Consider the following 27599-nt stretch of genomic DNA (forward strand, 5'->3'; position numbering starts at 1 on the left):
GATAAGTATTGGCCAGAATAATACAAACTCCCTTACTGTTTTTTTTCAAAGAAGTACGTTTGCATCATTTACATTCTGTTGAGAGGCTTAACAATTAGACAATGCAGTACTCCTGAAGAATTGCACTGGAGTATCAGCCTTGATTATGTATGTTGACTGAAGTTTGAACTTAGAATCATCTGACTGTTGTCTAAGTGCCACTGCTGTGGAGTTGAGAATTGAACGTCAGGGCGACATGCTGGAAAACTGTGGGCACCCAGGGGGATTGTATCCCAGCACAAGCCATCTCTCTTTGAAAGAGAAGGGGCAAAAATTGCAGGGGGATAGAAGAGATAAGCAGCTTCACACTGACAGAAGAGCCTGTGCAGCATGAAGTGTTTCCTCAAATGAATTTCTCAGAAGCTGAAGTAGTGACAAATTTGAGATGTGCATTATCTTAATCTACAGAATGTAATGTTTAATTAGGCAATAAATTATCAACATCCACCCAATATTTGACCACTGGGGTTTCAAGTGAAGATGGATTCTGGGGTTGTGTTCAATTAAAATTTTAATTGAAAGTTGAATGTGACTTTATTCTGAAGAATTGTCAATTTATGTGCTTGAAAGAAACATAACTTCACAAAGGATTATCATGTCTGAGTGAGTCAAAGGATTTAAATGATAAGTATGGGAAATATGAATGCTATATCTCATTATTTCTAAATTTAACACTTGCATTAGGAGGCAGGTGAGGGTTGCTAGTGTAATAAGGTGCACTTATTTGTGACAAGTAAAGGTACAAGGTAGCACTCATCTTTAACTCCATAAGTAGTTGACTTGTTGCATTGTGGTTTAACAGGAAAAAAGAAGTGTACAAAGATCAAACTAATGAGTTGATGGTGGATTATGCAAATTAATATAGTAATGGAATTGGGTGAATCATGCTTCACTGCCAAAGGTGGATTATTGTAAAACTGCAGTCCAGTCCTAAGCACACGAATCTGTTCAGCATTAAACAGCAAGGAACATTTGATCTGCAGAAGATGTTTGCTTTAATTCCGTTCTTGCTCAGTGCTGACTCTCACTGAATGCCTTCCTCACTTATGTGCATACAAAGAGCTGAAGAAAGCCATTTAGCCCCTTCAATTTGTTCCACCATTTAATAAAGAAAGGAAGAGAGTTCCAAACACTCTTGACCCTCTGTGAAAAGAAATTCTGTCTTCAGTGCATGATCTCTTATTTTTCCAACAGTGGCCCCAGTTCAAGATTTTCCCATAAGAAATAGGAGCAGGAGTAGGACACTTGTCCCCTCAAACTAGTCCTGTCATTATATAAGATTATTGTTGACCTGCCCCAGGCCTCAACTTCTCTTTCGTGCAAACTCATCACAGTACTCAACTCCTCGATATTTCAGTGATCCTCCACAGCTCTCTGAGTCAAGAATTCCAAACATTCACTTCCTTCTGAGAGAGGAAATTCCGCCACATCTCATTTTGAGATGAGTATCCCCTTATTCTGTGACTGTATCCCCTGGTTCGAGAGTCCCCAGTAGTGGAAACATCATTTCACCAACTACCATGTGAGCCCCTCAGTATCTTACATGTTTCAATAAGATCACCTCTCATTCTTCCAAACACTAATTAATAAATTAGGAGAAAGTGAGGACCGCAGATGCAGATTAGAGTCGAGATTAAGGTGCTGGAAAAGCACAGCAGGTCAGGCAGCATCCGAGGCGCAGGTGAATTGATGTTTCGGGCAAGAGCCCTTCATTTGATGAAGGACTTTTGCCTGATACATCGATTCTCCTCCTCCCCAAATGCTACCTGACCTGCTGTGCTTTTCCAGCACCCTACGCTCGACTAATGAATGAATACCTAATTTATCTATCCATTCTAGATGGGTCAATCCATTCATTCCAGGAATCAGCCTAGTGAATCTCTTTTGAGCTTCCTCCAATGCCAGTATATCCTTTCTTAAATACAGGTACCAGAACTGTACACAATACTTGAGGTGCAGCCTCACCAATATCTTGTAGAGTTGTAGAAAGACTCAGTTGAAGACTTCCTGCCACAGTGATTGACAGGGCCCTTAGCCGTGTCTGACACATTTCTGGTACTTGCGCCCTGACCCGTGCTCTTCCCTCCCACAAAACGGGGGTGGGATCCCCCTAGATCTCACTTTTCATCCCACTAGCATCTGCATCCAAAGGATCACTAGCTGCCAATTCTACCACCTGCAAAAGCATCTAAAGTTCTGCTCTGGGACCTTTCAGCCTTTAGGACTCAGTAGTGAATTCAATAATTTTAGAATCTGAACACACCACTGATGTCCTTTACCTACCTTCCATGCCCCAGGTCTTTTCAGCACAGCCAACCTAGTTTCACCAACTTATGGTCCCCATAATCAGCTTTCCTTTCACCCAGGCAGACTATCATCAATCCCTTTGTCTACCTAGTTATCACAGTCACTCTCGCTCTCACTCTTGCTCTGTCGCTCCCGCTCCCAATCTGTATGTTCCATCTCTGCCATATTCCTTCACACATCCCCCTGACCTTTTCCTAGCTACTATCAATTCTGAAGGGTCACTGGACTAGAAATGTTAACTCTACTTTTTCGGCACAGATACTGCCAGGCCTGCTGAGTTTCTCCAGCACTTTCTGGTTTTATTTCAGATTTCAGTTCCTTGTTTTATCCCTTATAATACTCATTATAGTTTGTTAACTAACAAAATGGGGCATAGGTTTAAGGTGAGAGAGGAAAGATTTAAAGGAGACCCAAGGAGCAACTTTTCATGTAAAGGGTTGTGCCCATATAGATTGAGCTGCCAGAGCAAGTGGTACAATTATAACATTTAAAAGGCATCTGGATGGGTATATGAATAGGAAGTATATAGAGGGATATGGGCCAAATGCTGGCAAATGGGATTGATTGACTTAGGATATCTGGTTGGCAAGGAAGCGGTGGACCGAAGGGTCTGCATCTAAGCTGTGCAGCTCTATGACAACATGATCCACTTATGCTAATTCTCTGCTTCTTATTAGCCAGCCAGTCATTTATCCATGTTGAGACTGTGGTGCTGGAAAAGCACAGCATGTCAGGCAGCATCCGAGGAGCTGGAGAATTGACATTTTGGGCATAAGCCCTTCATCAGGAATGAGGCTTGTGGTGGGGGCTGAGAGATAAATGGGAGGAGGTGGGGTTGGGGGGGGAGGTTTCTGGGAAATCGATATGGGGAGGGAGAAGGTGATAGGTCAGAGGGGGCAGTGATGGATGGGTCAGGAGCGCAGTGCTGAGTTGCAAGGTTGGGACTGGGATAATGTGGGGGGGGGAATGTTGAAATCCACGTTTATCCCCTGTGGCTGCAGGGTTCCAAGGCAGAATTTGAGGCGTTCCTCCTCCTGGCTTCGACTGGTAACAGTTTGGCAGTGGAGGCGGCCCAAGACCTGCATGTCCTTGACTGAGTGGGAAAGGGAGTTGAAGTGTTCAGCCACGGGGCAGTGGGGTTGGTGGGTGCGGGTGTCCCAGAGATGTTCTCTGAAATGACCTGCAAGAAGGTGTCCTGTCTCCCCAATGTAGAGGAGACCACACCGGGTGTGATGGATGCAGTAGTCATCTATCCATGATAATATGTTACTCTTATACTATGAGCTTGTATTTCCTGCAGTAACCTTTGATATGACACAGTATCAAATGTCTTCTGGAAATCTAAGTACCATCCTCCAGCTCCCCTTTGTCCATAGTACAAGTTATTTCCTCAAAGAACTCCCAATAGATTGATTAAACATGATTTCAGTTCACAAAACTATGCTGACTTTGGCTGATTACATTGGACGTATCCAAGTGCATTGCTATAACTTCTTTCATAATTGCTTCCTTTTACTTATGACTTGGAGGTTAAGCTAACTAGCTTATGGTTTTCATCCTCCTTGTCTTTCCACCCGCTTTGGAATTAATTCACTCACTTCCTATAAGACTAGTGTATACTTTGTTAACTCTTCACGTGTTAAATAGTGAACAGAAGGGATTAAATTCGGGAACTATAATAAATAAAACAACAAACTATTCTGAAGGAAGATCACTGGACTTGAAACATTAACTTTGCTTTCTCTCCATAGATGCTGCCAGATCTGCTGAGTTTCTCCAGCAATTTCCGATTAAATTTGGGAAGATATGGTAAATCAGTGAGTAAAATTAAACGTAAGATTGCTGTAGTCCTTCCAGACCATATTGCTGCTCTTCCATTAGAGGGAGAGAGACTACTGTGGATGGTTTAACCTGAGGGTCATCATACCTCAGGCTAGGGGAGAGGGTGAGACCTTCATGGTAACCTCAGCTGGTGTAGGAATTGAATCCACATGGTTGGTGTCACTCTGCATTGCAAACTAGCTGTCCAGACCCCCTAATTCATGAGTAGAAACAAGGAAAGGGGGAAGCAATTAATATCGGAAATGACGGACAAACATAAATCTAATTGCAAATCAATCAACGAGATTTGATGTTAAAGAAAGAAAGACTCCATCTGAATGCATATAGCATTTGGGACAAAACAAATGAACTCAATGACAAATACAATCTGATGACCATTACAGATACCTGGCTCCAGGGTGATATGTATCGGGACCTAAATGTTGAAGAGTACATTTGGAAAGGGTAGGAAGCTAGGAGAAGATCTATTGATGATTGTTCACTCTTACCCAAATATTGGCTTCCTGAACTTGGGTCACAGCGCCAGAGACCCGGGTTCAATTCCTGCCTCAGGCAGTTGTCTGTGTGGAGCTTGCACATTCTCCCTATGTCTGCGTGGGTTTCCTCCGGGTTCTCCAGTTTCTTCCCACAGTCCAAAGATGTGCAGGTTAGGTGAATTTGGCCATGCTAAATTGCCCATAGTGCTACGTGAAGGGGTAAATATCGGGGAATGGGTCTGGGTGTGTTGCGCTTCGGCGGGTCGGTGTGGACTTGTTGGGCCGAAGGGCCTGTTTCCACACTGAGTAATCTAATCTAATCTATTTATTTTAAAATCCTCTCTACTTCACAAGAACAACAACTCGATTAGACTCCATGCCACAGGTCCCCTTTGCCCAGGACTAATGTCCCATGAACTGGAAAGCATTCCTTCCACATAAGTCTTTGAAAAACATATCCATTCTCTAATCTGATTTCCTTTATGCTAATTTGCAAGTGGTTCAGATAGTGATCCAGAGATTATGACCATTGATGTTCTGCTTCTTAATTATGTGGTCACTCTTTGCATGTACTGCCCAAATAATGGGACATCATAGTATTACCTAGTTCCTATTCAGTGTCCACTTTTAGCAAGGATGGCTTGAGAGCAAACGTGACAAACTTGGCTCATTTGAAAATTTCTAAATCCTGAAACTTTAAATGAAAGTACAAAGTGTTACCCTTTACATCTATTTCTTTGGTGAAACTCTTGATCATCTATACTAATATTTCCTTTAAACAAAATCAAAGAGCTGCAAATGATGAAAATCTAAAGCAAAAACGGAAATTACTGGAAAAACTCAGCCGGTCTGGCGGCATCTTTGGAGAGAAAGCAGAGTTACCGATTCTGGTTCAGTGAACGAGAGGTGATGGCCTTGTGGTGTCATCGCTGGACTGTTAATCCAGAAGCTCGGCTAATATTCTGGACACCTGCCATGGCAGCTGATGGAATTTGAATTCAATAAAAAAAATCTGCAAGTAAGAATCAAATGTTGGCAATGAAACCATTGCTGATTATCAGGAAAAAAACCTAGCTGGTCTACTAATGGAGTGAAATCTGCCATCCTAATTTGGTCTGGCCTAAATGTGACTCCACACCCAAAACAATGTGGTTGAGTCTCACTTACTCTCTGTGCAGTTAGGAATGGGCAATAAATGCTGGCTAGCCAAAGATCCTCTTTTAGAATCCAAGAATAAGGAGATATCTTCATCCAAATGAATGGGATACATTCTTTAGATTTGTATTCCAAGTATTTACTTTCCCAGCTGAAGTAACATGGTGTGTCTTTGGGACTCTGGAATTCCCAGCGCAAAATGAGATGGTTCCTTTCTATTGTTTCTGTGGCTAATGTAGATTGAAAATGCTGTCTGTTCATGTCCAGGATTCTTCAGCATATACAATTGCTGAACTATATTGATCTGTCTTTTTACAGCAGTGTGATGGGCAAGCGTTGTCAGAATCTGCTTCTTCAAATATACTTCCAAGTTCCAGAGGTTATCCGCCATGTCAGTCTCCCAGAGTCTGTGCTCACCAGTGATGGCACCACTGAAGGAAGTACCTGCAAGGTATGAATGTCTTCAGCAACACTGTCCTCCTCAGGCACTACGTAGCGTCAGTGTCACTGTGGTGAGGCTTTCATCGAATCGTACAAAACAGGAGACCACTGAGTCAAGGTTGCCTGTCTCAGTTCTGAAAGAGCTGTCTAAGTAGTTCAGCCTCATTTCTTTCTCCTTAGTCCTGCAAAGATTTCAGCTTCAGATATACAGAGGAACCTCAATTATCTGAATATCAATTATCCGAGTTTCGGATTATCTGAAGAAGATCTCGAGGTCCCGATACAAACATTACCTCAAAGACGTGTTTCCAACACTGATCGCACCTTTTGTTTACAATGAATAAAAATGAACTCGGCTTACTGAAATGCTGCCGAGCCCAGGCACCATCTCCAAATGATTGACCGCCCACCCTCTCTCTCTCTTCCCCCACACTTTCCCTGGAGTTCTACACAGGGGTGTACCTTAAACCTCCCTTCCCCAGATAATCGTTCCAACATTGTCCTGTACAGGGCAAAGGTTGAACTTGTCAAAAAGGTGTGTGTGTGTCCAGTCTGGCTGTTGTGGTGTGGGGGTGGTGGCGGAGGAGCTGGGTCAGGGAGGATTGGGCGGGGTTGGGGGGTGAGCGGGGCAGCCTGGTCAGACAGGGTTGGGCGGCGGATGGGGACTTGCACGCGGTGTGCTGCTGCCTAGTCCCCTGGACAGGGAGCAAACTTAGCAAAGTGCTTGTTGTGTCGATCCCATTGAACTGATGGGGATGGGGAAGGGGGTGGTGGAAGTGGGAGGCTTCAGCAATGCTGCACGTCCCTTACACACAAGTGTGTCTCTGCTCAGAAACAACCCCTCAGACAGAGAGGGGGAGCAAAGCAGGAAGAGTGAGGAGAAAGGAAACTTCAGAAAACTCCGAGCCCAAGAGGAGAGGCATTGAATTAATTAACCGAATAATCAGTTATCCGAATGAAATACTGCCCGCCCACTTGTTTGGATAATCGAGGTTCCTCTGTACTTAGTTTCCTTTTAATTGTTGAAACTGTTGCCATCACTCTTTCAATTTAAGTCAGATCTGAACTGATCTGAGCATTTTTCAGATAACCATAAGCTACTGGTCTTTAAAAAGTGTATAATTTTTAAAAATTACTAGAGGGAGTGCTTTGTATGGAGTAAGTCCATCATTAACAAGTTTTGTAAGAAATGCTCATTTACTGTCGAGCACTGTGATAACAGCATGTTAATGCAACTGTTGCAAATTATTGAATATAATGCTCTGCATAACATACTGCCTTCTTAACTATACTGTTCTGAGTGTGTGAGCATCATATTGCATCTTATATTATCTTTATACAGCAGGAATATCTTCAGGTTAAATTGATTTTTAGTCTATTATATCTGCTATCCTCACAGACAACAGCATTGCTTAACTGCCCGAGGTTCAAATATAGCTTCCTGCTATTCAGCTGGTTGCTGCTGACTGATGCTCTGACCATGACCCTGGGGTTGGTTTCTGGATATCGAAGGTGTTCTGATTGAGCAGCTTTTACAGCATGTTTCTTTCTTTCCAAGCTGGATGCACTCGTCCATCGGTTGCTGACGCTGCTCGCGGACACCAATGACTCGAAAACATCGGAGAATCGTATGGCTGATGCAAACATGGCCTGCAGAAAGTTGGCAGTGGCACATCCGGTTTTATTGCTTCGGTATTAATATTTCACTTTTAAAGGATCCTTTTTATTATACTGATCAAAGAACTCAATTTTGTTTTGCCAAAGTAACTAATGCATGGCTAACTTGCTCTTGATCTGTTTCACCTCTAAACTCTGACTGTCACTCTCTCAACATTTCTTGTCTATACTCAGCACCAATGCAATCATTCCTTCTCTGAGCTACCTCTGTAACAATAGACTAGGTAGGTGAACAAATGTATCTTGGGTAATGACAGATCTATTGTGCTCTTAGTCTTCTGCTACTGGTGCTTTATTCCTGTCCCTCAAATCAACCACACAATTCCAAACAAGATCCATATACATTGATCATGGCGCTGCTGTAGCATCTATCTCTGTTAGATTCCCACTAGCTAGGATTTCATTGTTAAAACAGATTGCAATTTGGCCTAGCTGGGACAAATGAAGAGACATAATAACAACGCCAAGCATTTCCAGTTTGTTGCATTGACTGGGATCTTTAGATTTTTGATGGGTAAAGGTTTTAAGGGATATGGAGTAATGGTGAGTATATGGGATTGAGGCACAGATCAGTCATAATCTAATTAAATGGTAGAAAGGCCTCTGGGCTGAATAGTCTACTCTTGTTCCAATGCATTTAACTTTTAGCTGATTTGCATGTACTAAAACCTTACCCATGAGTGTTTGTGCTGAGCAATCTTTTGGTATTTGTTTTGTTTTACTTTTCAGACACTTGCCAATGATTGCTGCCCTGTTACATGGACGAGTTCATTTGAATTTTCAGGAGTTTCGACAGCAGAATCATTTGATCTTCTTCCTGCATGTTCTGGGGATCCTGGAATTGTTGCAGCCGTATTTATTTCAGAGTGAACACCAGGGGGCGATGCAGGACTGCCTTCTCTCCTTCATATTACTCCTGCAGGTCAGTGGAAACCCAGCTGGAATATAAGAAGTCCTTTCAGAGGCCATTCCATCAAAGTCATTTTGTTGCACCGTTCATTAAGATCAATCAGTATCTTAACTCCATCTACGTGCCTTGATTCTGTAATTCTTAAAGGCCTTGCCGAACCAAAGTCTTCCAGTCTCCAGTTTTAAATTTTAAATTGACTTTACACTCTCAGCTTTGAGTTCCATTTATCCACCATCTTTTGTGTGTACAAGTGCCTCCTGACATCACACCTGAACTGCCTCACTCTAATTTAAAGTAATGCCTCCTCTTTCTGGATACAATGCCTCCCAAAAATAAATACTTTCCTTTCTAAACTTCAGTTATTGTAAGCCTTCACTTAGAACACTCTTAATCTTGAAATAACTTCAATAACTGAACCTCTGGGAGGTGGAATGAGCCCAACAGCAAACAAGACACCTCATACTACTGCTGCTATTACAACAATGGTATGCATTTATATAGCACCTATCGTATAGTATAATGCTCTGTGCTGCTTTGCATAAAACTCTGAGAGTCTTGACAGAATACATGTGGAGAGGAAAGTCTTAACGGAAAGTCTAGAATAAGGAGTCGCTGTTCGCTAATTTAAAACAGAGATGACAGGAAATTGTTTTATCTTAGAAAATTATGGGTCTTTGGAACTCTCTTCCTATAAACGCATTGGAGGCAGAGTCTGTGAATATTTTTAAGGCAGAGTTGGGTAGATTCTTGGAAATTGAGGTGAAAGCTTATCGGGGTAGACAGTAAAGTGAATCTGAGGTAACATTCTGAGCCATGCTGATATTAAATGGTAGAACAAGTCCGAGGATTGAATGGCCTCTCTTCCTTGTTCGTATGTTCGCTGGGCATTGTTATCAGACAGACTCATCACCAAGTCACTGAGAGAGATACAAGAAACTCCTGAAAATTCAAAGTAAATTTAAAGAAAAGTGCTTTATGTTTAATCCTGAGTTCTTTCCATTTCAAAATATATCTACATCTAAACTTTGAAAGTTGTACAACAAAAGTGTATTTGCTCTAGCAATAAAGCTGAACAATCTTACCTTGAGGGCTTCGTCAATGGTGCATCCAGTTTATCCAATCAGTAACTTAGCAGTACACACCCTGAGGACCATAAATTCAGTCTCAGGATTGCCCTAAGTTAGCAGACTTGAGTCAGCACAGTGTTACTGTATGTGCTGCAACAGACCTTTGCATCCAGTTTAGGGAGAAGAGATCAGAACAGGATTTTTGGTCACTGTTTGGGCAATTCCTGACAAAATATATAGGTGGCTGCTGAAAGGAATCTAGCTAGGCTGCAGTAATAAGCAGTTAACTATGACTGAAGTCATAGATAACCACAGTTTAGATCTGAATACCTAACAATGTCAGAAAGTGGCTGACGGCTGTGGAATTAAATATGTAATTGGAGGGCTACGTGCATTGCTAGGTGTTGGGAGGTGGGAGGGTGGGGGGGGGGGTGGTGGGTGGGTGTGGAGAATATGTATCATGGCTGAGAATCAAAACACTGACTATCTTCGGATAATTTTGAATACTTTTTTCTTACAGAATTATGGGAAGTACTCCAGATTCATTGCTTCTTTCATCAATAAATGCGTGCATTTTATTCACAAGTTTATAACCTACAATGCAGCAGCAGCAGTCCCATTCCTTCAGAAACATTCAGATGTGCTCCAGTGAGTATTTTGTTTGTTTATTAAAAATTGAGTAATAGGACGGAGGGATTAAGAAAGAACGCACCATTTAGTGAGACCTTTTAGTTTTTATTCATTCATGGGCTGGGCCAACATTTATTGCCAGGCCCCTGTTGCCCATTATAAGATGGTGTGAGCTGTCACCTTGAAGCACTGTGGTCCATGTGCTATAAATGGACCCAAAATGCTTTTAGGGAGGGAATTCCAGGAGTTTGACTCAGTGACTGTGAAGGACCAGGGATATATTTCCAAGTCTGATTGGTGAGTGGCTTGGAAAGGATCCTGGCGGTAATGTTCTTGTCCTTCTAGATGGTAGTGGTAGTGGGAAAGGAAGGTTGTAATCTAAAGTACCTCTCCTCTCCTGAGCCCCTTCCAAAATGTTTGTGTGTGTGAATGGTCAAGTGGGTTGTATTTCAACTTCTCCACAATTTCTGGATGACCCATTCCCAAATTGGATACCCAGCATGATTGTGAAATCACATCCCTTTTTCGCTCCATCTCAGCGTGTGTAAACGTGGAATGTATTGTTCGAGCCTGCATTTGGTCACTTGTCATAGCCACATATTTGACTTTGGGTCAGAGCAGGGAAGGGGCAGCTGTTTGCTTGGTACTTGAGCAGGGAATGATGGTGGCAACAGCAGAAAAGGTGTCTCGCTGGGCTCAGCCAAGTGGGGTGGGGCATGGCACTCCAGATTTGGCCATTTAAACAGGAAGAAGATTGATTTGGGACCCTTAGCAACTTAGCATGGCCTTGAGACCTAGCCAAGAACTTCTGAGGCTAAAAGGTCTGAGTGATGGAGGTTCCTGGGACTGGAATGGTGATAGTCCTCCAGAACTAAGTTAGCCACCTGAAAACAATTGGGTAATGAGTTGGGGATTATGACCCCTTCATTCACTATACTGCTGAGTGATTGAGCCAGTATTGATTGGATAGGCCTTTGTTCACGATGCAGTCCCAGATTAGAAATGATTGGAGAGATTGAAATAAAATTTCTGAATTTCCTTTAGTAAACCTTTTAAGAAAAATCAAATTCTTGCAAAGGCTGTATCCAATGATAAAGGTTGTCTTTGTTTCACACCTAGGCCCTGAAGTGGGAATGCATTGAAAGAAGAGGTTAACAATAGGAATAGCTGAATTTGGGACAGAATGTTTTGAGTAGTTGATTGTGATTCCTAACTGTGATGCGATGGCGTGTGTTTGTATGTTGAGCGATAACTAGATCTAGCTGGCAATAATACTTGCGTGACCAAATTTTTATCCACAATCATTGAGCATGCAAGTCAAGTAAGACACCAGGGACTGAGTGTCTGATGGCACAGTCCCCTCATCTATAGACAGAGTAAATGATTACTCAGATTTAGTCAGAAATTGGCTTTTTTTTTAAAGAAATATTATGGTGCTCTTGTAAAGGATGGCTTGCCTTTCAATAGTGTCTTTCAAATGTTGCAACACGCTACAAGAAATTCACAAGATTCTTTGCCAAGGCAGTGACTTGTCCCTTCATTTACCTGATGTTGATGCAAAACAAGTCCATGACTACGATTTTCCCATTAATCTGCTGTGCCTTGCACGATTATGTGTCAAACAGTGATCGGCCTTTGTTTAGAAATGATCAGTTTGGAGCTGCCTTGGGTCAGTTGTACTTAGTCGTCAGTGGGTGTCCTGGGGCAGACTAGAAATTGTCTTTTAAAAATAAAAGTCTTTGGAGGATATCTGTCTCCCTTCTCCAACCTGTCCCATTCCCGAAACCCCACCCGACCAACTAAGACACAAAATCTTTTTCAAAGTCAAGCATTTTGTTTTTGACATTTGGTACAGTTACCTCTCACGGGAATATCCAGAGATGGCTCTGCTGAAGTCCCTGCTGGCTGGATTAACGCTCCCAACTCGGAGTGGACTCATTGAAGAGAATGCAGACGATGAGGACGGGGGTGAGTTCTGGACTTATGGTCAATTAAAATAATAGAAATAAATAGAAATATTGAGCTGTTCGCTCTCAACTGTGTTGAGAGGGTTGACAGTGAGTGACGGAATGGAGTATTGTGTACTTGCTAAGGAATCGTCTCTGTTACAAAGTCCAGCTCTGTCATGTGAAATACTTCATGCATTCTGTCATTACAAGTATCCTTCCAAAACACTTGTAATCTAGGACAATAAAACAAAACAAAAGAAGAAAGACTTGCACTTCTAAGGCCATTTTGTGACCTTGGCCTTCCTCGAAATGTTTTACACGTATTGAAGTGTAATCGCCATTGAAAAGTTGAAAAACGCCGGCTCCCATAAACAGTCTTCACTCTTTTTTTTTTAGCAGTGATGGAGTTAAGACTAATAATTGTCCATGGCGCTGAGGAGAATTTCCCTCACCTTCTTTGAAGTGCTGGCTTAGGAACTTTTAAGCTTACTTGTGAAGCCTCGGTTTAACATCTCATGCTCTGGGTGAGACCTTTGGCAGTGTCACAGTCCCTCAGTACTACATTGGAGAGCCAGTTTTAGTTCTAAGACTTTTGAAGTAGAATTTGACCCCCAACCATCTGCCTGTCAAACTAAGGGTGCTAATCACGGAGTCAGCACTGATGGATTGAAATTGCTGAAACTCACTGCAAAACTGTAAAGTCTGCCTGCTTTTGTGCCCAGTGAGTTACTTTGAATGGCAGCATCTGTTATGTCAGCCAACTTAATTGGCAGCAAGTATCAAGCAGTTTCTTTCCTTTTTCTTTCTCTTTCGAACCCTGGAAATGTTTGAGCATTGTTTTTAATATGGAAGCCAGCTGCTGTCTGTAAACGATATCCTCAACACAGTGTTTGAGGTTTAAAGTAAACCAAAGAGCTTCGCTGCTGGAAGCCTGAAACAAAAATAGAAATTGCTGGAGAAATTCAGCAAGACTGGCAGTAAGAACACTTTCTCCCCACAGATGTTGCCAGAGTTTCTCCAGCAATTTGATTTTTTTGTCCAAGCATTACTTCATAAGTGGAATCAGGTGAGCAGAAGGGAATTATTGCAGGAGCCATGTCAGGACGGTCTGTGATGAATTGTGTAGCAGAGGCTTTCACCCCAGATTAAGGAACTTATGTTTGATACCTCTCTAGTTTCTTATTTTTTTAAAAGAAGTTTTTAAAGTTTTTAAAATAAATTTTTCTCTCACCCCCCCCTTCCCCATCTCTCTCTACCCCCCCATCTCTCTCTCTCTCTCTCTCTCTCTCTCTCCACCTCTCCATCTCCCTCTTCCCCATCTCTCTCTCGCTCCCACCGTCCCTCTCCCCCGTCCCTTCCCCCCTCGTCCCTTCCCCCCCGTCCCTCCCTTCCCCCCCCGTCCCTCCCTTCCCCCCCCGTCCCTCCCTCCCTCCCCCATCCCTCCCGCCCTCCCCCGTCCCTCCCTTCCCTCCGTCCCTCCCTCCCCCCCCCCCATCCCTCCCTTCCCCCCCACCCCCCGTCCCTCCCGCCCTCCCCCCATCTCTCTCTGTCTCTCCACCCCACTCCCCAATCTGTCTCTCCCCATCTCTCTCCCACTTGCACTTCCCCCCCCTGCGCCCCTTTCTCTCCTCCCTCCCCCTCTGTCTGTCTGTCTGTCTCTCTCTCTCTCTCTCTCTCTCTCTCTCTCTCTCGCGCACACACACATACAGAGGAAGAAGCAGCTGGCTCCCTCCCACTTGTCAGTTTTTCTGCTACAACGCCGATAACCTCAGCTGAAGTGGCACCATATCTTCAAAAGATTGCAAGGGGCCGTGCCCTGGAAGGTAAGGCCTCCAGTATAACCCGTCGGATAAATTGACTCTATGAGAGAGAAAGGAAAGAGGATGTGATGATAAGGTAGATCCAACTAGCAATGCCTAACATGCCCTGTATATTTTTAAAAATTTGCATTTTTGTAGCAGCTTCCACAATGAAGTACTTTGAAATGCAGTCGGCAGTGTAATGCGGGAATTTAATGTGAAACAAGAACATTTCTCTCGAATGAATGGAACCTGCATACAGGTTTCTTTGGGTGAGGGATTATTTCATGCAGCACTGCTTCTAGAGCGGAAATAATGTTATCCTGACGCCAAACAGCTCTACCACACACTACGTTACCACAGTAGCAAAATGCTCATAGAATCATAGAGATCAACAGTATTTTAAAAATAACCTTCAGCCCGTGGAGCCTACAATTGTCGGAAACAGCTACCCAATTACTCTAATCCCATTTTCCAGCTTTTGGCCCATTGTCTTGTATGCCTTGTTGTCACAAGTGCACATCCAAATACTACTAAAATGTTATGAAGGGTTCTGCCTCTACTATCCTTAGAGGCAGTGAGTTCTGAATTCTCACCATCTTTTGCGTGTAAAAGATTTTCCTCACAACCCCTCGAAACCTCTTGCCTTCAATGCATGCCCCCAGCCATTAATTCCTTCTCCAAGGGGAAAAGATCTTTCCTGTCTACCCCATCAATATATCATGTGATTTTGCACATCTCAATCATGTCCCACTTCACGCTCCTCTGCTCCAAAGTAAATAACTCCAGTCTGACTAATTTCTATTCATAACTGAAACTCTTCAGCCCAGGGAATATCCTGGTACTTTTCCTCAGCATTGTCTCCAGTGCAATCTGTAATGTGGATTCCAGAACTGCATACAGTATTCTAACTGTGGCCTAACCAACTTTTTATGCAGTTCCAGCATCACCTCCCTGCTCTTCAACTCTATTCAGATAGAATAGCAACTCCTTTCCCCAGAATCTTAACACCGGCCTCTTGCTTACTACTTGAGTAAAGTTGTCACTGTATTACTGTAATCTTGAGATGAGAGTTCAAATTCCAGCATGTCAGCTGTGGAATTTAAAGTCAGTCAGTTAATTAAATAAATCTGGAGTGAAAAGGTGTTATCATAATTGTGACCATGTAGCTATAGACTCGTTGTATAAATCCATCTGTTTCACTCATGTCCTCCAGGGAAGGGCATCTGCAGTTCCTGACCCAGTCTCATCTTGGTGTGAATTCAGAACCACACCAGTGTAGTTGATGCTGAACTGCCTTCTGGAATGGCCGAGCAAGTCACTCAGTTGTATCAGATTATGATGACATAATGCAATGATTTATGAAATGGTTCAGTGCCACATTCTAAAGTGCTGTTAAAGATGACCTGTAAAAAAACTGGCCTTGCCAGCAGCTTCCCTATCCCGCGAATGAATGAGTAACAAAACTGTGCAGCCCAATCAGCTGGCATGGCCCCAGTTTTCCAAAATTGGCAGTGTACATCTGCAGCATGGTGAGGCTGGTAGCAGTGTATTTTCAAAGGCCAGGTGCTGTAATCACTGATCTGGGGTGTTTGAAAGCAGGAACTCAGAGAGGGAAGCTTGGTGTGGGTATGGGCTGGTGGAAGGTGAAAGCAGTCAATAGTCACACCATTATACTGGATAGCAAACTGAGGATCAGTTAGAATTGTGAAGTAGCAAAAGACAGAAAGATGCCGTCATTCCCAATGTGCTGAGTGGCATTGAATCCTACAGGATGGAAGGCTCAGGAAGTGGGGGTGACTTGTGCCTCTGTTTCTGATCCTTTTTTTTTATTATGTGCTACATTGTCCTGCATGAACGTTGTTGATTGTTTACTGCTGTTTTTGGCTGTTGTGTTTGCCATAATTGAGTAGCAGGATGTTTGTGGAAGAAACATGAGGGAGGGATGGGTGGTCTCAGGTAGATGTTGAAGCGTCAAATGGAGTATTCTGGATGTTGGGTATGATTCCTGAGTGCCAGGGCCTATGTTCGGTGTGTGATGTTGATTTGCTGCATTGAGTAATGTGTTCAAGCTGTGGAGATGCATGTGCAGATGATGAATGGCTTTATGGCATAGCTGTGAGGACTCTGAGTCTAGACTATATGCTCCCATGTCTTGCACGTGATTATTAATGGTCTCTTCTGTCCCCTCTTTACATACCCCCACAAATTGGAAGTGGCATCTCTCCATCACCAATGTCTCCAACACGGCATTTGTCCCAACTGGATTGTTGTGTGAAGCTTGATGCCTATTTTTCAAGATTTTCCTTTGTACCAAACTTTTTGTAATCACCTCTCCTTTAAGCAGTAGTCTGCCTTGAAGAAAGAGCAGTCTGCCTGAATGGCCAACATGCCGTGCTGTTTCCAAAGTGCCCTGGCAATGTTGCAGCAAGGAGACCAGGGCTGGAGACCCAGCAGTTTGCTGTGCAATCATGCAAATGTTAAAACAGAAAATTGGTTAACCAACATCAAAAGGGAAATGAATAAAATGTTGTAGGGACCCCTCATTCCTAGCCCAGAAATCAAGCTGATTGAATGCAGCACTTTGGTCGCAGTGAATCAGCAAAATGGAAAATGTTGGAAAAACTCAGCAGGTCTGGCAGCATCTTTGGAGAGAAGTCAGAGTTAATGTTTCAGGTTCAGTGACACCCCCCCCCTCCAGAACAGAGCAGCAAATTGAGTTGGATGCAGTTTACACTGGTCTTTTGTCTTGCTTTTATTCACCTACTCTCCTCCTACTCAACTGTATAGATCTGACTGTGTGTCTTTGGGTCTGATTTAAGTAAGAGACCAACACTTTCTGTCTCCTGCTTAAAATCAGAGTCAGACTGATTGTAAATATCACTGCACTTTGTCCTACATTCTCTCCTGTGCAACAACAACTTGCATTTATATCGTGACATTGTTGCAGAAAAACATTATAAAATTCATTTCAAGACCACTATCAAAATTTAACACAAAACTACTGAAAGGTAGGTCACCAAAAGCTTGAAAAAGAAATTGTTTTTTAGGATCACTTTAAAGAGGAAGAGACCCAAAAGGATTTGAGAATTAGGCTGTGACTTTTTAAACTGTGACATTGCCACACCAGGAGTGCAGGTAGATCAGCGAACATTCTGAATGGCACCTAATACGTCTATGTTTGCCTGCTCAGATATTCTGGAAGTCCTGAATGATATTGATGAGATGTCAAAGCGTCGAGTGGAGGTCCTCTTCTTCTTTGCTGTAAGTAGAAAATAAACTAATTGTCTCTCAAAGCAAACAAGATTCAACCACCATTTGCCTGCAGCATTTAATTAGCTCTAGAACTGTATAATGCCCTGTACTCTGCTAACAAGTAGAGCTGACTGATTTTGATTGCAGCTAATAATGTCTCTAGCTGTGAATTGTCAGTGAACAGCCTTTGAGGGAAAGCTGTTGTAAATATTGAAGTGTCTGATCTATTTGCATTGGCAGCAATGGTGTGATGTAAACGATGTGGTGTTATTGCCTTTTGAGGAGCTGGGTCCTATTCCCTTACCTTTTCTCTGCATCTCATTCTCTCCCTCTCTCTCACTGTGATGTCTTAAGCTCCGTGCCACAACAGTTCACAGATCTCAGTTACAAAAGCAGTGTCATTTTCCACTTTCTCTGGTCATAAACTGCCTGAACACTGCACCCAACCCATCAGAGACCACAAATACTTCTGTGAATACTAACCATTGAAAGCTTGGGTAGCAGTTTTTGTGCCTCAGAACACAGACTATCAGGATTCATTGGAACCTGTATAACGCTGGCCTGCAGTAGATGTTAGTGCACATTGTAACTCACCTAGCAAGGATGCCGATTTTGGGTGGGATGCCCAATTTACTGCCGTATCAGTTGTGCGCTGTATTGAATTCAGTGGAGGGTAAAATCTGGCAGGCTTTAAATGAATGTTTGACACTAAACCTGCAGACAACCACCTGATAAAGGAGCAGCACTCCAAAAGCTAGTGCTTCCAATTAAACCTGTTGGACTATAACCTGGTGTTGTGTGGTTTTTAACTTTGTACACCCCAGTCCAACACCGGCATCTCCAAATCATGCTCCCATTCTGTCCTTTTGAGCTATATCTTTAGGATTAAACTAAAAAAGGGAAAGAACATTTTAAGTGAAGGTAATTTATAAATCTAAAAAGAAAAGTCAAGGTGACAGGGCAGAATGGCTTTTAAAATAAACTTTAGAAAGAAACAAGTTTAATATTAAACGGTCCATAATTAAGCAAGGTTAAATCATGAAAAAAGGTTAAAAGTTCAAATTAAAGGTATCTTAATAGAATATATAAAGCATTTGTAATAGGCTATATTAAATACTAGCTTAAATAGAGATAAATCATTTGATTTAATAGCCATTACAAAAATATGATTGCATGGTAACAACTACGGGCGGCACGATGGCTCAGTGGTTAGCACTGCTGCCTCACAGCACCAGGAACCCGGGTTCAATTCCCGCCTCGGGCGACTGTCTGTGTGGAGTTTGCACATTCTCCCCTTGTCTGTGTGGGTTTCCTCCGGGTGCTCCGGTTTCCTCCCATAATCCAAAGATGTGCAGGTTAGATGAATTGACCATGCTAAATTGCTCGTAGTGTTAGGTGTAGGGGAATGGGTCTGGGTGGGTTGGTCTTTGGAGGGTCAGTGTGGACTTGTTGGGCCAAAGGGCCTGTTTCCACACTGTAGGGAATCTAAAGTTGGGGACGATATATGTATTCCAAAGTAATTGGCATTCCTAATAGGAAAAGACATGCTAAGTGGGAGTGTGGTAGCTATGACAGTGAAGGATAATGGTGAGGAATGATCTTGGTTTGGTAGATAAGGAAGTATTATCAGTTTGGTGGAGAAAATAAATAACAAGGATAAGAAAATGATTTTGGGAGTAGTTAACTGGTAACACTGTTGAACAGAAAGTTATTCAAGCAATAAGAGACATTATAGCAAAGGCAATGCAATAATTGTGGGACAATCTTCATATAGAATGGGCAAATCAGATTGTCAAAAGTAGTTTAAAGAATGAGTTCATGAAGTGAATTTTAAGCAGTTTGCTGGAAAAACAAGAATTGGAACTAAGCAGCAAAGAGACTAATTTAGATTTTGTTTTGTTTGATTGGACAGGGTTAATTGGTAATTGCATAGTGAGGGATAATCTGGGAAAGGGCAATCATAATATGATGGAATTTCATATTGAATTTGAGAGTAACACAAATAAATTAAAAATTAGAAATTGAACCCAAGTAAAACAAATTAAATAGATATAATGGCAGGTTGGCCAAAGCAAATTGGGAAATTAGATTAAAGGACATGATTGAGTAAGTAATGACAAAAATTTAAAGAAACGTTTCATGGTTCTCAGCAATTCTACATTCCATTGAGTAATAGAATCTCCATGAGAGGAGAGATCAATCTATTGCTAACTAAAAAAGTTAAGGATAGTATTCGAATATAAGAAGAGGCTTATAATATTGACAAGAACGATAGTCAGCCTGAGGATTCAGTGGTTATAGATAGCAGCAAAGGCTGGACAAAAAAATCAATAAAAAGGGAGAAAAACAGAATGAGAGTAAAGTAACCCGAGATGTAAGGACAGATTTGAGATCTATTACACATATGTAAATAGGAAGGGGTTAGTGAAAGTAACTGTTGCCTTTTAGAGAATTAATAGGAGAAATCAATAATGGGAATAAGTAAATGAAAGACTTGTAATAAATATTTTGTGTCAGTCTACACATTAAAGGATGTTTAATAAAGAAACAAATAGTGAGGAACTAAGAGCTTAATAGTGAGGAACTTAAAGTAATCAATATAAGAAAAGAACAAGTGCTACAAAATTTAATCGGACTGAAAATCTACAAATTCCTAGGACTTGACTGCTTGGGTTGGGAGTAGTTTAGAATTCAGCAAAGGTAAATTAATAAGGAGAAAGTAAAAAGAATATGTGAATATACTAACAAGAGACATAAAAGTAGATTATAAGTGTTTCTACTTGTGAATGGGAAAGAGATAGCAAAAATAAACATGACCCATTCGAGACGAGAGTGCTGAATTATAACCGGGAATATGAGAATGACAAAAACATTAAGGAGTACTTTGCATCTGTCTACACAAAAATGCTAAAGAAATTAGTATAAATAAATGGCACTGGAGAAATGAATGGTAAGTAGCAAACAAAAGTCTCCCCAAACCTGATGACCAGTATTCCAGGTAGCTGCAGAGATAGTGAATGCATTGGTTTGATGTTCCAGAAGTCCTTAGATTCTAGAACAATTCCTGCAGATTGGAATAAAACAGATATAAGCTTGCTGCTTAAGAAAGAAGGAAGAGAGAAGGTGGGAGCTAGAGTACAGTTAGCTTAAATTCAATAGTCGGCAAAATGCAAGAATCAGTCCATTTGGATGTGATAAGGGTCGTCGGAAGAGGGAAATATGATGAAGTAGAGTCAGCTCCAATTCATGAATTGGAAATCACATTTGATAAATCTGTTTTTTTGAGGATTTATTCCAAAGAGAAAGGCGCACCTCTGTACATAGCATATTGGACTTTCATAGAAACATTCGATAAGATGACACACGAGGACCAGAGTTTACGTGAATTCTATTTGTCCATTCCAAGCATAGAGCCTGGTCAAGAGTGTACCGGTTTAAATCAACAGGAATGTGAATATTCTTACATTCCTCTGACAATCCCCACCACCTCAAGTTTCCCTGGCCCCAACTCCGGCTGTTTAGTTCTGCTGAAGTCAGAAATAACACTGGATAGAGGAGAGAAGAACAAAGAAAATTACAGTACAGGAACAGACCCTTTGGTCCTCTAAGCCTGTACCGATCCAGATCCTCTATCGAAACTAAAGGATGTTCAGGATCAACTGGAGAGGAGGGGTTTTTTTGGGCCTAGGGGTACCTGATGCTGCAATTAAAACTACATCAAATAAAACTACTCAATATTAAATTGTCCATTCGACAGTGTTCGTTATAGTAGCATCCACTGATTTTTTTTTCCCATAGAGATCTCCTGAACTTCTGCAGCCTCAAGCTAGAGATTCCGGTGACTTTATTTTCTTGGTTCTCAGTTATCTGAACATTTCAGTTGTTAAAAGATTTAAAACTATTCTCTCCACTTAATTAACCCATGTTCTTCTTGCATCCATTGCCTGACTTTAGCATCCTCTCTGCCCCCCTACTTTTGCAGCCCCTTTGTTCCCCACCCCTGTGCAGCCCATCTATCCCCATTTCAGCCCCTCTTTTCCTCCCTTGCCACCCTTCTGTTTACCCCCAGCTCCCCACCCCCCCACCCCCATGTTTGCAGTGTCTCCCGCACATCACCCCTCTTGTTCAGTAAGTGATATAGTGGACAGCATATGGGGGTTACTTTGACAGAAAGACCTCAATGTGTTTTAATTTGTGGAAAAACTGTTAAGTGTTAGGTAAAAGGAATTGGGTAGCTTTATAAGAGAAGCACAAAGTTAGCATGGTGGTACATGAAGTAATTAGAAAGGTAAATACTGGTCTTTATTGCAAGGAAGCTGGAATAGAAGAGCAAGGAAATCTTGCCGCATGTTATAGGACTTTAATGAGACCATACCTGATGCAGTATGTACAGTTTCACCCTCTTGAGAGAGGGTACAATGAGGTTCACTAAGTTAATTCCTGGGCTCTTTTATGAAGAGAGATTAAGCTAAATAGGATTATACTCTGGTGTTTAGAACAATGAGAAGTGATCTTGTCAAAACTTCTAAGATTCTGAGAATGTTTGTCAGATTAGATGCTGAGAGGTTATTTACCCCCAACCGCAGAGTCTAAAACCAGGGTCAAGATGCTGATTCAGATTGTCATGAGGGAAATAACATTGTGAATCTTCTAAATGCTGTACTTCAGTGAGAGATGGCTGCTCAGATATTGAGTGTGTTCAAGATTGAAATTGTTAGAGCTTTGGACTATGTAAAGGAATTGAAGAATGTATGTATATAGGACAGAAAGTAACAAGGATCAGCCATGAACTAATTGAAACGATTAACATGTTAGTTTGCAGAGGGAAGTAGTCTGCTCACTTGGGAATAGATGGGCGTCGAGCTCCTACCTGGAGCTGTGCTGTGTGATTTGTAGTCCACCGTCAAAATTCAGATGTTGCCAGCTTTGTTATGGTCTCTGCACCTACTGTGACCAGTAGAACAGGAGGAGCGTATTAACACCTTCCCTGACTTGAACTTTTACCTGTTAGTGGAGAGGAGTTCACTTCAGACTGGAGCCCTAAATTATAGTCGTCTTCTCGACAGTGAGGACCAACACCTTGAGTATGGCCATATTCACACAGTAGGAGGCTGTTGCTGAACTGAAAGCTTTCTTGTTTTTCACAGAATGATCTACAACGGTTGATGAGCTCCCCAGAAGAGCTGTCCCGAAATGCAGCGTTTGTCTTGGCAATGCGGAGTATCCAGAGCAATCCACGGTAAAGGAGGGGAGAAGAATAACCAAGTGATTGGGCAGCATTTACCATGATGCTGAATCACACACTGCAGCCAGTAGATTACTCTTTGAAGTATAGTTCATTATATTTGAGGAAACACGGCAGTCTATTTATTACAGAACAAGCTCCCTCAAACGGCAATGAAATAATGACAAGATAAATGTTTGCTAAATTAGATTTTAAGGTGGATGAAATATTTGAACTATTTTCCAGGGCACCAAAGAAACTCCCTTGCTTACGGAGAAGCTGAGGTTAAATTACAAAAAGAGGTTACAGAACTATGGTTGTAGTCTCTGGGTATTTTGATCAATGCTTTTCTAGTGTTTAGGGTACAGGGATAGGATAGACAGAGGAATGTTTATTCTGCTGGTTGGGGAGTCATGGACTAAGATATAGTCTAAAAACTTAGAGCTAGATCTGTCAGAGAAATTATTAATAAAAAATTGTGTTAGAAGCTTGGAGCTGTCTTCCATAAGCACCATGGTGCTTTTATTAATTTTAAAGCTGATATCCTCAAGTGTCTGTTAATCAAAGGGATATAGGCCATTGGGTGAGGTTACAAATTAGCCATGATGCCACTGAATGGCAAAACCAGTTTGAGAAATTAAATGGACTCTTCCTTGATTATATTCCTACTCTAAAATTAAGCTGCAGGATCTTTTAATGTCCACCTGAGAGGACAAACAGGATCTTTCTTTAACCTCATATCAAAAGCAAGGGTAGTAATATTTTAAGGGTGCCCTCTTTCCAGGCACCATCTTGGACAGGCCAAGATATACTTAAGGAGCAGCATTGCTCCTGTGTTCTCCAGGTGTGGCTGTTTAAATGTTATCAGAGACACAAACTGTAGCTGTAATGATGGGTAGTTTCTGTACTGGAGCCTTGTAATATACAAACATTTGTATGTCCCTTTGCAGCCTCCAAACAGTGCCACAGTGTATTTACAGTTTGCTCTACTATGAGACTGTTCCTCTTCTCAAAATAAGCACATAACCTCTGACTGCGCAGTTCAGTTTGTTTGGTTTCCTTTTCCAGTACTGCTGCCGATTTTCTTCCAACCTTCATGTACTGTCTTGGCTGTGGTAATTACGATGTGGTGCAGACAGCCCTGAAGCACCTTCCAGAATATGCACTGCTCTGCCAAGGTAAAATTGCTGAGCCTTGAAATCCGATCTTGAATTGTGTTTATCGTGCAAAGAAATCTTTAAATTTATTCTTTTAATTTTAAACCACCCCCTAGCACCAATGCCAATTCTTCACATCCCTTTCTCATGAGCTATGGTGCCATGGATACAATGAGCCCACCTCTTGTTCCCCTCACCCAACACCACTACCACTGCACATTTTGGTCACATTGCCTTTGTATGTCTGACAAGGGGGTTTTGCAGCCACGTACGTAGAAACAAACACAGAAAATGCTGGACAAAGGCAAGGGGCCTGACAGCATCTATGGAGAGATGTTCGGGAAAAGAAAACAAGTTATACCGGACTTGAAATGTGAACTGTTTTCTCTCTCCATAGATGCTGTTAGGCCTACTGAGTTTCTCCAGCATTTTCTGTGTTTGTTTCAGATTTACAGCATCCCCAGTCTTTTGCTTTCATTCCCATAGAAACGCACCACATTTTTAGTGGCAACTGCTAATCCTTGGGGTATTGAATTTAACTAAAGCATGTGTTATGCCCCAAACGAAAATAGAGTAATTGCACAGACTGGGGATCTTCCAAGACTCTGTTAAAGTGTAATCTGCTCACAACTATATTTACCTGTCAAACTGTTGGAACATTTTCCATGCATGCAGATATTATTTTGATGCTATTATCGATCTGTTTATTTGCTTTGATTTGGCTGTTGAGGTCCTGTCTATCGTTTATGCCAGTCGTTCATTCTTGTACCATGTTCTCTTCACAGAGCATGCGGGAGTCCTCTTACACAAAGCCTTTCTGGTGGGGATGTACAGCCAGCTCGACACAAGCCCACAGATTGCAGAGGCCATGAAAGTTCTGCACATGGAAGCCACGACTTAATGATTGAACAGTATAAGTGAACTGTGGACGTGGATGCAAGATTAAACACGATTGAAGGCGTTGGAGAGGAAGTACTTTCAGCACAAAGTCATTGCAGGCATCTTTATACATTCCACAAGGAATCATCAGGAAACTATGAATCCATCCAGGATGCTTCTGCTCAGGAGGGCTTTTCACTGGAGCCCCAGTACAAATTCCACCAAAGCTACTGGGAATCGATAGCTAAAACATTGCATTTTCTCATATGAGTTGAAGTGCAATGATTGTTATCAGCCCTTTGCAATATTTCTGAAAGGCACAAAATCAAGTTGATTTTTCTCTGTTTCTCTCACTTTTTTTCCTTTTTTTTCCTTTTTCTTTTTTGCTATCTCTGTCTCTGGATATGCATAATAAGGTGCTGACTAATTAAATTCCATTCTCATTTCCCTCTTTTTCCCCTCTCTTTCGGTTTTCCTCTTCTGTACTATTTTCTCATTTGGGTGAGGGCTTGGTGGGAGTGTACTTCAATGTCTCACTTCAGTAAAGGCTTATTTACGATGCAGAGTGATGCCCACAGCATGGGCTCAACTCCTGCACTGGCTGAGGCTACTGCGAAGGTCTTGCCTTCCCAACCTCTCCCCTCACCCGAGGGATGATGACCCTCAGGTCAAACTCACCACCAGTTGTCTTTCTCTAATGAGAGCGGCCCTATGGTCCTTTGGGATTATGGTGATATTACCTTTACCAAGTTGAGATGTCCACACATTATACATCAAGAAAAGCAGTAATGTTAGTGTACATCTCTTCCAAGCTAGCAGCTTTGCCAATTTATCTTTGTAGCACAAACCTGGATTCTACCTTTTCAACCTACTACAGAGTAGGGGGCACAGCTGGCAGAATTGCTTAACATGACTTTAGCATCTGTGGTGAGGTGCAATTATGACCCTTCCTAATTATAACGATCAACATCACTAGCACTTTTTTAGCTAGGACATTACAGACAGATTTAAAATTGATAAACTGCCAATTGATATCTTCAAATAAAATTCTGCTGCCACAAGTCAGCAGACACAACTGTGATGCAGAGAGGCACCTTAGAAGGACAGTGCTATTGACTGAAGAGGTCTTGTGAATGTGTGAAGTTGTGAAGCACAAGGAAAAGGAGCATTCGCTTTACTTAAAATACCAGCAACATGAGACCAACAAAGAAAAGTATCTTGGCTCCTTAACATATGTTAAAACATGAAACTTTTGTCAGAAATTTTTTTATAAAAATTGATGTTTGACAATTAAGCGATGAGTTATTTTTATTTATTACTATAGGGCAGACTAAGCAGGCAAACTTCACAGTGTTGGCAGAAGTCTGACCATTCACCAACATAAGCAGAAAGGGAAACCACTTGGGGGGGAGAAGTGGTAACAGAATGTAATATCTAAAACTAGAACTAATGTAATTAAGTCTTCGTAGTATTTTCACTGCAGCTGATTCTACTTTCTTATATTGTAAAGGACAACACTGAAGAAATAATTTAAACTTTTTCAAGAGTAAGCTCGGAAGTTTGGAATTTTTCATTTTGTGACTAATAGACATCTATACTTGTGTGTCTTTTCTGTGTATATTTATATAATACACAGGTATTTGAACACTGCTGTTGAGGCATAATTGACTCACTCCTTGGGTTATGCTTCAGTAATTAGCAGATTGTATTATCTTAATATCCAAACAATCAAAATGATCTGTCAGTAAACAGAAGGGACTTTGCTTCCAACATTGATGAACATACAAATTAGTAGCACTCAGCCTTTTGACCCTTCGAGTCTGTCCCACAACTCAATAGGATTGTGGCTGATGTTTGTATTTCAAATTCCATGCTGCATCTACTCTCAATAACCTTGTTTTCCATTGCCTCAACAATATACCCAGCTTCACGGGCGGCATGGTGGCTCAGTGGTTAGCACTGCTGCCTCACAGCACCAGGGATCCAGGTTCGATTCCAGCCTTGGGTGACTGTGTGGAGTTTGCACATTCTCCCTGTGTTTGCGTGGGTTTCCTCTGGGTGTCCATTGTGTTAGGTGCATTAGTCAGTGGGAAATGGGTCTGGGTGGGTTACTCTTCGGAGGGTCGGTGTGGACTTGTTGGGCTGAAGGGCCTGTTCCGCACTGTAGGGAATCTAATCTAATCTAATCTTCACTTTAAAAACATTCAGTGAACCTGCCTGTAAGACAGTGAGTTCCAAAATCTCTCAACCATCTGAGAGAAAGCAATTCTGATTTCTGTCCGAAAAAGATCGTCCTAAATTTGAAACAGTGCATACCTAGTTCCAGGCTTCCTCATTAGGGGAAGCGCCGTTGCCACATCCACCTTGACAAGACCATTTGGGATCATATACACTTAATTTAAGTCACCCCTAAATACCAGTGCAAACAAGCCCAGTCTGCCTGGCTTTTTCCACATAAGGCAACCAGCACATTCCAAATATCCATCTACTTTATCACAACTGTCTACAAAATAGTTACGTCCTTAATAAACATTTTGAAAAACAAATTGCTGCAGAGACACTGCAAGTCTGGCAGTAACTGGGTAAAGAAACAGAGTTAATATTTTGAGTCCAGTGATCCTGCTTCAGCACTAGAAGTAGCTCAGAAAAAGTGGTGTTTATGTTGATGACTGGAGGGTGAGGAAAGAAGTTAGTAAATTGATGGAGAGGGAGCCCAGCGAGAGAAGCAAGGATAAGCAGACAAAGGGGTGGGGCGGATTGTGGAGCGGAGAGAAAGGGAAGCTAGATAAGTG

The 27599-nt window shown here is 41.9% G+C and overlaps 1 protein-coding gene across 2 annotated transcripts in view; it reads left to right on the forward strand.

The window, feature by feature from the left end:
* ints1 (integrator complex subunit 1) overlaps window positions 1-26101 on the forward strand; it is a 117446-nt gene extending 91345 nt beyond the window's left edge. For both annotated transcript variants that reach the window (XM_072559248.1, XM_072559249.1), the window contains exons 39-48: window positions 6138-6270; window positions 7819-7952; window positions 8667-8859; window positions 10435-10562; window positions 12400-12512; window positions 14203-14316; window positions 17486-17556; window positions 22695-22786; window positions 23840-23949; window positions 24714-26101. In XM_072559248.1, the coding sequence (XP_072415349.1) occupies window positions 6138-6270; window positions 7819-7952; window positions 8667-8859; window positions 10435-10562; window positions 12400-12512; window positions 14203-14316; window positions 17486-17556; window positions 22695-22786; window positions 23840-23949; window positions 24714-24829 (1204 nt within the window). In that variant the 3' untranslated portion in view covers window positions 24830-26101. The remainder of the gene's footprint in view (window positions 1-6137; window positions 6271-7818; window positions 7953-8666; window positions 8860-10434; window positions 10563-12399; window positions 12513-14202; window positions 14317-17485; window positions 17557-22694; window positions 22787-23839; window positions 23950-24713) is intronic.
* The last annotated feature ends 1498 nt before the right edge of the window (window positions 26102-27599 follow it).

The sequence above is a fragment of the Chiloscyllium punctatum genome, chromosome 40, assembly GCF_047496795.1.
Source record: "Chiloscyllium punctatum isolate Juve2018m chromosome 40, sChiPun1.3, whole genome shotgun sequence".
Classification (NCBI taxonomy): Eukaryota; Metazoa; Chordata; class Chondrichthyes; order Orectolobiformes; family Hemiscylliidae; genus Chiloscyllium; species Chiloscyllium punctatum.